General features: G+C 38.0%; 1 protein-coding gene and 1 non-coding gene across 2 annotated transcripts in view; both read left to right on the top strand.

The window, feature by feature from the left end:
* Positions 1 to 11,740, top strand: part of LOC123658722 (sine oculis-binding protein homolog) — a 59,548-nt gene extending 47,808 nt beyond the window's left edge. Inside the window, exons 3-4 of the mRNA XM_045594068.1 lie at positions 8,672 to 8,853; positions 10,246 to 11,740. Of these exons, the coding sequence (XP_045450024.1) occupies positions 8,672 to 8,853; positions 10,246 to 11,514 (1,451 nt within the window). The 3' untranslated portion in view covers positions 11,515 to 11,740. The remainder of the gene's footprint in view (positions 1 to 8,671; positions 8,854 to 10,245) is intronic.
* A 923-nt stretch (positions 11,741 to 12,663) lies between these two features.
* Positions 12,664 to 12,825, top strand: LOC123658768. The gene has a single exon (XR_006743931.1). It is a non-coding gene; the product is annotated as a U1 spliceosomal RNA (small nuclear RNA).
* The last annotated feature ends 249 nt before the right edge of the window (positions 12,826 to 13,074 follow it).

Here is a 13,074-nt window from a genome sequence, read left to right as displayed (position 1 = left end):
CTCATGATGTTGTAGTTGGCTTGCACTGTTGAAGACATAAATAGCATAAAGATCATCAGAATCGATAAAAAATGGCTGTAGAAGGTTTTCTTTGATGTTTTTTGTTTGTTGTTACGTGATGATATTTCGTTTGTAGTTACGATTATTTCGCTGCTTTTATTTTCACTGCTATTTGACGGTTCGATGTTGACGGGTAGAATAGACAGCTTTATGACGGGTCTTTTGATAACCGAGCCATTTCTTGTTTTGACGGAGACTACTCGCACCAAGTTGTCGGTACCAGGATGTAATTGGATCACTCGGCCTAGAGCCCACTTACCAGGCGGTAAATTAGCGTCATGTATCAATACTATGTCGTCGATTTTAATGTTTTCTCGCGACTCACGCCATTTGCTTCGAGCTGCTAATTGAACTAAATATTCAGTACGCCACCTTTTCCAAATATCGCTGAATATTTTTTGCGTAAGTTGCCATCTTGTTCTGCCGTCTGTTTCAGTCTCTATAACTGAAAGAATGGGTCTGCTGGACAAGAAGTGAGCTGGTGTTAAATAATCAATGTCATCTGGGTCTTCTGACATCGCACACAGCGGTCTAGAGTTGAGACAGGCTTCGAGCTGCGCTAACAACGTAGAGAATTCCTCATAAGTGAGCTTTTGGTCACCAACCACTCTACGAAGGTGATACTTTAAGCTTTTCACTGCCGCTTCCCACAGTCCGCCGGCACTAGGCCACGAGGGGGTATTAAAATGCCATTCGATTTTCATTTCGCTGATCTCTGTGAAAAACTCATTTGATAGGATCGATTTCAAGTCGAAGTGTTCTTTGGCTAAGACCTTATTAGCTCCGATGAAATTGGTCCCATTATCGCTGTATAAATGACGCGGGGTACCTTTTCTTGCTGCTAATCGACGTAGAGCTGCTAAAAACGCCGATGATGATAAATCGGAGACCAATTCAAGGTGTACAGCTTTTGTGACCATACAGATGAACACGGCAACGTATCCTTTAGTGGTTTTAATACCTCTTCCCCTATTCGCTTTAATATCTACGAATCCCGTATAGTCAACCCCGGTATGAAAAAATGGGCGCGTCGAATTTGTCCTTGCTTCAGGCAGGTCACCCATTAGCTGTTCGTTTTTATCTGGGTTGTGACGCTTGCATATAACACAAAGACGTAAACGGTTCCTCACTGCTTTGTTTCCGCTTATGATCCAATACTGCAGTCTAAGCCACGACTGAGTAAGGCGGGCACCTCCGTGAAAAGTAGATTTGTGAGCTAGATCGATCAGGAGATTAGTAAGATGACTTCTGTGTGGAATGATGTATGGATGCTTCATATCGTAAGGGATGTTGCTATTTTTGAGTCTGCCTCCAACGCGCAGTAATCCGTTTTGATCTAAATACGGATTTAGGCAGAGAAGCTTACTCTTAGAATTAATTTTTCCTTGTTTAGAAAGATCATTCATTTCTTGCTCAAATTCAGATTTTTGAACGTACATTATAATTTTCTGTTTTGCGTTGCTTAATTCGGTCGATGTTAAATATTGTAATTTAATGCTTTTGTTTGAAAACGCTCGCAATATCCATGCAAGTACGCGCGTCGCTCGCGTAAAACTGCTTTGCTTGTGAATTATTAAATTAATAATATCAATTTCGTTATTGTTACTGCTGTTTGTTTGTAAAGTATTAATTAATTTTACTTTAGTTTCTAAGTCGGTTTGATAAGTTATTTTATTCTCATAGAAATCAGAAAATGATGACAACCACGTAGGTCCGTTCCACCATAAATTGTGCTGCTGTAATTGCTCAACTTTCATGCCACGACTAGCACAGTCAGCTGGGTTCTCTGTGCTTTTTACATATCGCCAGCATACGGAGGGCATGACGTCAGTGATTTTCTTAACTCTGTTGGCAACGAAAGGCTTCCACCGGTTGGACCATAATGTTGTGGCTGAGATGACGTCATAACTACCACATAAAGCGTCATCCATGTAAAAATGCTGTTCTAACGCTTTTGCTGCTGTAGGAAAACGATGACGCTCATCAATAGCTAGCTGCTTAAGCGTCATCATTGCTAAAAATGGGGCTGATTTAGTGCCATATGTCACTGTGTTAAGCTGATATCTGTTTAAAGGTTGATTTGAATTATCTCGCCAAACTATGCATTGATAACGTTGGTCATCGGGATGCAAAATAATTTGTCTGAACATTTTTTCTAGGTCAGCTGTAAAGGCGTATTTATATCGTCTCCATTTCAAAACCAAAATCAAAAGTTCTTGTTGTAAATTTGGGCCTCTGTATAAAACATCGTTCAGACTTACACCCGATGTCGTTTTACCCGATGCATTAAATACAACTCTAAGCGAAGTAGTAATAGAGTCGGGTCTTTCAATAGCGTGATGCGGCATATAATATAATGGTGTCATATTCGCCTTTGTTATTAAGTGCATGTGACCTAAATTGATATATTCATTAATAAACTGCTTATAATTATAAGCTAAATTTTTATTTTTGTCGAATTTACGCTCAAGCTGATAAAATTGTGCGCAGGCTGTGGGTTCAGATAATCCTAACTTCTCATCAGCGTCAGAGTGAAGTGGAAGACGTACCACGTACTTTCCATCGGATTGGCGAAAAGTAGTTTCCTTGTATTTTTGTAGACATTGATAATCTTCGAACGACATTTCCTCATTTTCGTTAATATCTTCAATGGACCAAAATTTGTGAATGCTATCTAAGTCCACCATGATGACATTACAGCTGTAGGATTTTACACTTCCGCACAAAATCCAGCCTAGCCGCGTCTGTTGCGCAATAGGCATGTTGTCATTTTCTTTGATGATTCCTCCCATAATTATAGAAGAATAAACATCAGCGCCTAGTAATAAATCTATTGTTCTGCTACGATAAAATTCAGGGTCTGCAAGTTGTATGTTTTTAATATATTCCCATGATGGTTTTGAAAATGATTTGTTAGGGAGATTGTTTACAGCGTGGCGCATGATAAATACATCTAGATTAAGCTGGTACGAGTCATGACAAGATGATAGGGTGATGTTCATAGTACCTTTGCAATTATTTTCTTTCGCTCCTACTCCTAAGATAACTCCCTTGCAGTGCTTACGAGGTAGTCCCAACCGTTGAGCGCCATTCTCGGTGATAATCGACGTTTGAGATCCCTGGTCGATAAGCGCTCGCATGGTATGAAGAGAGCCATCAACAGCTTGGACGTTGATCAGAGCGGTTGCTAATAAAATCTCCTTAGTGTCATCTAGTGACGCAATTGAGTTAGAAACGGTGCTGTTGGACTTTGTATTCGACGTTGCAGTGTTTGCTGATGCGACAAAGGCTTCATGAACCAAAGTATGATGATTTAATTGGCACTTATGACATCTTTTTCTTGAAAAACATTCATTACCGTTATGATTATAAAGGCAATTTTGGCATAACGATAGCTTTTGAATTGTTTGTCGCTTGATATTTGGTTGATACGCTAAAAACGTTTCGCAATATGGAATGGCGTGATCTTTATTGCAAACGGGGCATTTTGTCTTCGCTGTTGACGTTAACCTACTTTTGCTATTAAAATTATTTGATTTAAATAATTGATTTTCATTGCTTACATATGATTTAAATGTATATGGTTTTTTAAAATTTGAGGGCTGAAAGATATGTTGCGGATGCGGGATAGATTTTGAGGGATCTTGTTTTCGTTTAGAGGACTCTAGAGCGGTAAATTTGGCTTCTAAAAATTGTAATAAATCTTTTAAAACTGGTAAATCTCTCGGATGCTTGAGTGACTCGATGTAGTCGTTGTGAGTGTCCGCATCTAATTTCTGCGTGATTATATATACGATGATAGGGTTCCAGTTCTCTATGCTGACTCCCAAGTTTTTGATAGCATTAAGGCATTCGTTGGTGGTGTCGTGAATCCTTTTAATTGTAATTGCGGATTGTAGCTGCATAATAGGCTGGTTGAGTAGGACACTCATGTGAGAATTAAAAATTAGTTTTGTGTTGCTGTATCGGTTGTTTAGAAGATCCCAACATACTTGATAGTTATCTGTAGTTATGTGTAGATGTTGCACTAGCTTTTCTGCTTCGCCCTTTAATTTACTTTTTAAAAACTGCATTTTTTGACTATTTGATAAGGCTCGATTTGTGTGGATGGTTTCGACAAACAAGTCTTTAAAGGATAACCACTGGTGGTAGCTCCCACTGAACACAGGGATATCCATTTTCGGGGTGGTTTTCTCCCGATACAGATCAGACCACATCTTGCTGTTGATACTTTTTTTAATTTCGTTAAATTTCCGCTCGTAGCTGCTGAACATTTCTTCGTATTCTGGATCGTCTTCATATAGTTCGCTGTCTATTTCCCAGTGCAATGCGTCAATGATGGTCCAGCATGATTGTACCGACTTCAAAATATCTTCGTATTCCCATTTTTCTGAGACAATGTCGAGATCGATGCTGCTAATTGTACGCTGAAATGCCTTAAAATTGCTTCTTTGCCTTCTCAACATTTCCTCTAATTTGCTGCTATTACCTTGGGTTCGCGAAGTTTCTTTATCGGATGATGTCACCGGACGTGACACGCTGCCAGGCGACGGTATAGCTGTAAAGCCTGGCATTTGCAACGGGGTGGCTGGCTTTAGTACGCTTTTTTCCTTAGACTCACTGGGTAAAAAGGTGAGTAAATAGCTGCGCGTGTCATTGTAAAAATCGGATGTTTTCTTATAATAATTGTTAGTGAAATATTCGTTTGATTTGTCACCAGAATCGCAAAGCCTTAGATGATTGTTTTGAAACTCCTGCCAATAACTCTCTAAAGTGCTGAGACGTTTTTTAATATGAGCCGGTGTCTTGCGTTCGGCACCGTCTTTTTTAAAATTAATTAAAAATTGATTCATAGCCTCCATGATCTGGGTTTGGCTAGCTAGAAGATCTTCCATTTTTGTAAACTGATATAAATATTGCTGATAATAGAGAGCTGTAGACTCACCAAAGCTGCTGCTGGTTAACTTACGTGGCGGCCCTTACTGCGCTCGTAAAAAAGTCACTCGCGATATAAGTCCCGCTCACGATAAGCTCGAAGGACCAAAAAGATGTATGTTACACCTGAATTGCTGCTGCTGATTATGGTAGATAAAAGATATAAAAATAAATGTTAAAATATAAATATATTTGCTAATATTTAATTGATATGAATGAGCTCACGAACGCGCTGTACGATGATGATATGTGAACGTGAACTGATGTATTTAGCTAATGAATCGTGCAACTAACGTAAACTGCTGATCGGGCGATATGTATGTGCGGCTGAACCGTACACATATTACAGGCTAAAGCGTATTCATAGAATGAAAAAAAAAAGTTTAACTCTATAAATAATCCTCGTCTGGAGAAGTACCTCACCATTACAGAAAATTACAGCTGCTCTCAAGTAGAATTGTGTTCCTGTGGTAATGTGACAAGAGGTAAGGGTTGGGTCGGTAACGCGCTTGCGATCCAGTATTACAGGTGCCCATAAGCCACGGTATCCGCTTACCATCGCGTGGGACTATGCCGACATAGTCCTAGGCGGAGTTGAGGTAGAATTGGCAAAGCCGACATTCAAAAACAAGAATAAGGGATAATAGCTGTATTGATGAAATGTATGTGCACGGATAATATATATATATTTTTGGTTGCGGTATTGTCAGGACATAATTTGTATAAATGCAAACATAATGGCTGTACAAAGCTCGCCGGGTCAGGTAGTTTGAAAAATTAATAATCAGATTGATGACAAATAAAAGAAATGTTTTTAGAAATAATTACAAAGGAAGATTCATTGAGCGATTAGAATCGATAGTAATAAATCAAATGAAATAATAACGAGAGAGAGTTTCGAATGTCTAACAAATCCGATCTCCGATCGTTAGCCAGCAACAGGATATTATAAGGCCCATAACGAGATATCAAAGTTTTTTATTTTACTAAACGAGCTCTAGTAATGAATGAACGAGTATCCGGTTACAGAATCGAGTGATGGAAAAAATAAATTAAATATATTGATTATGAATATGTATAATATTGAATGTATATTTTATTAGTGAATTTTATGTTTATTATCTTATCAATATTTGTGTGCTTCCGAACAAGAGAAACGACTTCAAATCAACAAGGTACGACAACATTATTAGGAATAAACTCAAATAGTACTTGTCATATCTCGATCACTTATGCAGGAATATTTTTATAGGACCACAAAACGAGCAGCAGCTTTTCGATTAAAAAAGAAATAGTAAAAAAATTTGAGGTAACTAACATACAAAAAAAAAAAACATGGTCGAATTAATAATCTCTTTCCTTTATTTTAAATCGATTAGTAATCTTTACATATAATAAAATAAAAACGTCTTTTCTTATACTCATGTGGGTCTTCATATATTTTTTATTTTTTAGAGTTGTTAAAAGTTAGATGCAATAATCTTTACATATAATAAAATGATAGGAAAGTCAAAACTGTACATTGAATATTTTTTTAAAAGAATACTTGGGGTGTGATCTACAATCGATACCGAAGCCAAAAATATTGTTTTTAGAATTTTTGTCTGTTTGTCTGTATGCATGTCCGGGATAAACTCAAAAAGTACTGCATGGATTTACTTCAAATTTGGCACAAATATTATTAAGAAGTCTGGTCAACATATAGGCTACAAATTATCACGCTATCACCTACGGGGAACGAGCAGTGAACCTTTATTTCTTCAACGCATTCTATAACAACGTGTAATCTAACGACGCATATTTGTTATTATGTTGTTGTTGTTGTTCACGGGCTCTTTTCCGCAACTCGACGTCTTGGTGTGCCTTTTTTGCGTGATCGGCTGGTGGGCACTATTCGTGCCAGCCAAGCTCCTTGAGGAAGCCTAGCAGACCCTTCACGTTGCCGACGACTTCCTGGAGCAACCTCGGTGTCCCAAGGTGTAGTGCCCTGTAGTTCGCCACACCACCGCATTCCAGCAGGATATGTGAGGCCGTTTCCTCTGCCTCCAAGCACGCTCTGCACAGGGGGCTGTCTGTAACACCTAGATTGTGTAAGTGCTTGTTAAGCAAGGCATGTCCGGTAAGAGCCCCGACCAGTAGTCGGAGCTGGGCTCTTTCATAACCGCGAAGTTTGCGGGACAATCCTGGGTTGATCGTCGGAAGAGCTTCCTTGGTCTGCCTGCAGGTAGTTAGATTTGTCCAATATTCTTGGTGCATTACCTTGGTGTTGTATCGCAGCTGGCTGCGCAGCCATCCGAAAGGCAGAGGCAGAATGGGTTCGGGTCCGTGGACCCTCATCTCCGATCCATTCCTCGCCAGTCGGTCAGCCGGTATTATGTTAATAACCATGCTTTAAGCTAGCTTCATACTATAAATAAAGACATTCTGTAGTATATTTAGTATTAGTATTACACCCGTGCGAAGCCGGGGCGGGTCGCTAGTATAATATATTTCGCCAATTTCATGTATTATAAATTCATCAATACAGACCGGAGACGTTTTTTTTTTCGAATTAGATGCAATCGAATAAAATAGTATTTTTTTTGTTATAGATAAAAGTCTGCTCACCTTTTGACGGTGGTCTCTCCAGTGGGCTTGGTTTTGGGATGCGTATTGTACATTTTATGTGCTTAAATGATGATTTTTCAGTAATTGTTTTGAGATTGTGGTATCAAATTGTAGTTATCCGTAAGGTTATTTAATTCATCGAATATTATATATACATTTATTAATTTGTCGAATATGATTAGTTGACAAAAAAAATTCAAGTTATATATTTACAACAATGTTTATGTAGCCGAGATGATTTAAATTTAAAAATAAATAAGAATAAAAGCTAATCGTTAATATGTTCATTGTAGCTAAGGCACGAGATGCTGCATTTTCATCTGGTCGGGAAAAAATTGCTTAATAATATTAGAAAATTAAAAAAAAAATTGTGTTCAGTTATTTTTATTTTTAATATACTGTGGTGTTTTACCGCTGTGCACGCGTTGCCTTTTACTGTAAAATAATCGGAAGTTTGTCTGGAGAGTCTAATTTTAGGTTTGTCAATTATATCAATCTTAATAAATTTTCAAATTATCGAATTATCAAATGTATGAAATATTAAATTTATCTATTTTATAGACAATTATTATTTGGTAATTTAAAAGATCTATGTTGGTACGGTACCAAGTAAAAAAAATAGATTTTTTTTTCAGAATCTGCTCGTTTGGAATATAAATTATTCCCGACTAGAAAAAAGGTCAGGCTCAACCAGATCATGTATCTGGACCGGATCAGAATAGAATGAGGCATGCCAGATCCGGCAAGCTCTATCAGGACCAGGTCTGATCCAGACAAGGATAGCCTGATGTAAAATATAATCAAGTATGGTAAGGCATACTGTATCAGGACCCGGTCCGGTCCAGATCAGGATAGCCTGATGTAAAATATAATCAAGTATGGTAAGGCATACTGGATCAGGACCCGGTCCGGTCCAGATCAGGATAGCCTGAAAGAAATTACACGAACTGAGCCTGGTTTTGTTACTTATTTTTTTTCTCGTACAGTTATTTAATTATAAAAGTAATAATGTGTGTGTATAGAAAAGTCCATAAATTATATTTTTAATAACAAAAATATCCTTCCCCAGCCGAAGAGTGCTCCTGGTGCAACAAGAGCATCACGAGCGAGGGCGGAGCCCTACAGCAGGCAGGTGCCACCTTCTGTTCTGAGCTCTGCTTCAGTCAATCACGTCGAGCTAACTTCAAGCGCGCCAAAACCTGTGACTGGTGCCGACATGTGCGACACACCGTAGCTTACGTGGACTTTCAGGTTAGGACCTTGTAGAAGATTTTATGCCACAACATAATCATTAATTGTATTAATGAGGTTAGCGAATATTCTTCATGGAACAACGTTCTGTAAGATTTTATTTTGCAAACGTTTGTATACCTTGTCGATTTTAGTGAATATACTTAAGTTGCTTTTAAGTCTTACAATAGCAGAATCAATTAAAATATTTTTATGGTTGTATTTAGCCATATGTATATATGTGTGTGTACTTAATATATAAGTTTTGGAATTCCTGGATACTACTATAAAAAGGAAAATACAAAATGTTATACTCGTATAGCTGACAATTATAATTCAATGTTTGTAAAATGCATAAAATATACTATTTTCTGAATTCCTTCTGAATTGTGATATTACGCTTCAGCCTGTAATATCCCACTGCTTGGCAAAGGCCTCTTTCTCCTTGTAGGAGAAGATCAGAGCTTAATCCATTACGCTGCTCCAATGCGGGTTGGCGGATATATTCCCTACTATGAATAACGATCGCTATCAGGTGTACATGATAACAACCGGGACCAACGTCTTAACGTGCTCTCCGAGGCACGGTGGGGTCCCATAAGGACTGCACAAATATCTAGACCTCAACAAATATCTATATGGTCAATACAAATCTTTGTCATGTGCGCGGATCGAACCCGCAACCGCCAGCGTAACAGCCACCAAACCAGTGCTGAGACTGTTGCGCCAACGCGGCGTCTAATTTTGATATACTCATAAGGAACCGCAGGTCAAAGCGAGTTTTACACATACTGTGCGGTCATTTTCTGTTTAGAATATGAAGAATTTTAGGAGTAGGTAGTCGGATACTAAATATGTCTTCAAATACGCAGTATATAGATTTGAGTCAGTCAATGGCTTATGTACATTTTAATTTTCAACTGAGGTAGGGCACAGCAGGAATTTCCTGCTCAAAATATGGAGCAGCCCGACTGGGGTAGTACCTCGACCTTACAGAAGATCACAGCAAAATAATACTGTTTTCAAGCAGTATTGTGTTCCTGTTGGTGAGTAAGGTGACCAGAGCTTCTGGGGGGATTGGGGATTGGGTCGGTAACGCGCTTGCGATGCTTCTGGTGTTGCAGGCGTCTATAAGCTACAGTAATCGCTTACCATCAGGTGAGCTGTACGCTTGTTTGCCGACCTAGTGACATAAAAAAAAAATAATAATAATAACTGAAACATCTTTTCTTCTAGTATCTTTAAATCACTTATAATTAGTTACTTAATTAATTATTTTTAACCAATATTTGTATATGTATGTTTTCTTAAAAAAGAAATCTTTAAATCCAATGTTGAGTAAATTTGTTGTTACCTACGATATTTCCTAACATCCTTGTATAAAAGCTAATCTGTGCATTTGATTTTTTACAGGATGGTGCCACACAGCTTCAGTTTTGCTCAGACAAATGCCTCAATCAGTATAAAATGCACATCTTCTGCCGGGAGACACAAGCTCACCTTGATCTCAACCCGCACCTGGTGAACGCTTCGTCATCATCAAACCTCATCACTCCAGAACTATGGCTAAAAAACTGCAAAAGCAGATCCGTTTCACCAGCGTCAGAACGTTCAACCTCCCCAAACACAGAGAAAAAACAAAACGGAAAAGATCCACTCCCAAACCAAAGAATATCACCCCTTCCATTAATAACAATTGCACCACCAGCTAAGTTAATGAATAAACCAGTGGAAGAGAGGTGTATACAAAAATCACCCGAAGGGAAAAAAGATACAAGAACTAAGATGAATTTGAGGAAGCGTAGGACGTCGAAATGTTCAGCTACAGTGACGTCACAAACTGTCCGGCAACACAATTCGACCCCCAAAGCGCAAGATATGAGGATGTGCAGTCCATCCATCGATGGATCTTCTCCATCGTCGTCTATCACTGTAAACAATAGTGCAATACATTCACCACCAAACACGATGAACCAACAGATACCACCCCCTTTCCATAACCCTATGTTTGGTATGCCGCCACCTGTTTTCGTGGATAATAACAATGGTCATATAAATGATCACAGACATCCAATGTTTATGCCAAGACTTGGATTTATGCCACCGCCGCCAGGAATGATGCATCAAGAAAGACCTAGACTATTGCCGCCAATGAATTTCCCTCAACCTATAGGTCAAGCTCCGCCAGTCACCGTTTTAGTACCATATCCAGTAATACTACCAATACCTCTACCAATACCAGTTCCAATCCCTTTGACTTCGTTCCTTCAAGCGCATCAGCTCAACAAAGTAAAAACGGAAGTAAACAATGACGATACCGAAGGACCTTTAGACTTTACTATAAATAGCGATAAGAATAAAAATGAAAATATTAGTAATACGGAACAAGATGCAGAATCGAACACAGAGGCTCAAGAAAAATCTGATCAAAGTGATCCAAAAAAAGATATCAATGAAAGATTGGACAGCGATAAGTCCAGCGAAACGGCTGAAGTCAGTAATCTGGAGCAAACATTACCAAAATTTAAAATAACACGGTTAGGAAACAAAATGGCTAAAATAGTAGCGAAGACAAGGGAACCTTCAGAATCGTCGCGACCCTTGAGGAAACGGCGGAGACTCGTCGAAGCTACCGATGAAGAATCACTCATTCCTAAGACTAGGAAAATCGTGCAAGTGTAAATAAGATTAATACTGTAACAATTATTTAGTAATATATTCTTCATTCTTACATATCACAAAGCATTATATTATATTGAACAGAGTTCATTATTCTTTCAACTTGCTAGTCCTAGATGTAAGAACTGATTCATTAACCGAATATCTCATTAAAATAATTAGCGAGCACTGTAAATGTGATATTAGTAACATTATTCAATGTCAAATAAACAATTACAAATATAAAAGAGCAGGATATTTCAATTTTCTCCTCGATAAAAAATCCTTAACCAACAATAATAATAATTAAACAAAGAGTTGATATTAATCAACGACAAACAAAAATATTTTTTGTCATTACTTATTCCTATTGTTAGTACCGAATTATGCTGAAAATTATATTATAAATTCAAACCATGTTAATTAATATATAGGTTTCACGAGTTCTGGTAACTTCGGGTGAATTTAAGCATATCTGACAATGGTGTCATTTCTTGATAATCGTCGACCACTTGACTTTTACATGAACTATTTATGTAGTTTAGTTGTTCTGACAATTTTAAAGCAGCTACATAAAGAACAACTTTCAGTAATTCTTATCTAAAAGTGCTTTATACTTAGGCGCTTAACTTATGTAGGACGCAGCAGGAAATTTACTGCTCAAAATATGAAGCACGACTCAAAATAATGACATGTGTCGGGCAGTTCGATCTTACAGAATATCACAGCTAAAAAATACGATTAAATATATATACATATAAAAATATACTTGGTACAACAAATGAACTGTGTCATATTCGTGCCGATAGTTTAGTATATAATTTTAAAGTACCCTCTATTTTGTGTTGTTCCGTCTTCCTCGTCACGGTATCCGAAGTAATACAAACCCACTAATCTCAACTACTTTCCGTAGAACCAGAGCGCGAGACTTTGTTATATATGTGGTTAGGCGGTACTTCAATCGCCCCTCGACCTTTTGGCTTAGATCAAAATGTAGACGGTACTTCAATATTCTATGCTAAAGTATCGGCACGAATATGGCACTTATTACAGTTCATTTGTTGTACCAAAGTGGTCTAGATGGCGCTTTTCATTTTAATTTTTTTTTTTGTAAATCGCACTTATAATGTTGTTATTCTTTCAACATTTCTACGAGAAGTAACTGAGGTAAAGACACTTAGATCAGCGTCGGGTGAACCGTGATCACGAAGGCGGTTGCCCCTGAGTGAGACCTGATTAGCATTTAGCAGTAGCGGGTCGACCTCTGCGACTATTCCCAGTGGGATAACTCGGGCGCATAATTTTTTCCTGGGGTCCTGCGTTCGCTAACCCCCCATATATAAATTGTCACTAAAATACTGAAAATAAGGAATTATAGAAATTGAAATACTTTACTTAATCTCTAGATAACCTCAGTAGCAAGAAAACCTGAGGGGTTCAGATGAATGAAATGTGTAAGGAAACGCAAATATTTTTTTTTACACATAAAGATTCGTTGACATTTATAATTTACGTTGTTTGTATAGTATGTATTTAGATTGGGCACAGCATAATATATCCTGCTCAGTACTTGTAGCAATCCGA

The sequence above is a fragment of the Melitaea cinxia genome, chromosome 12 (assembly GCF_905220565.1).
Source record: "Melitaea cinxia chromosome 12, ilMelCinx1.1, whole genome shotgun sequence".
Taxonomy (NCBI): domain Eukaryota; kingdom Metazoa; phylum Arthropoda; class Insecta; order Lepidoptera; family Nymphalidae; genus Melitaea; species Melitaea cinxia.
Note: the sequence above shows the minus strand (reverse complement) of the source record. Positions and strands in the feature narration are given on the sequence as shown.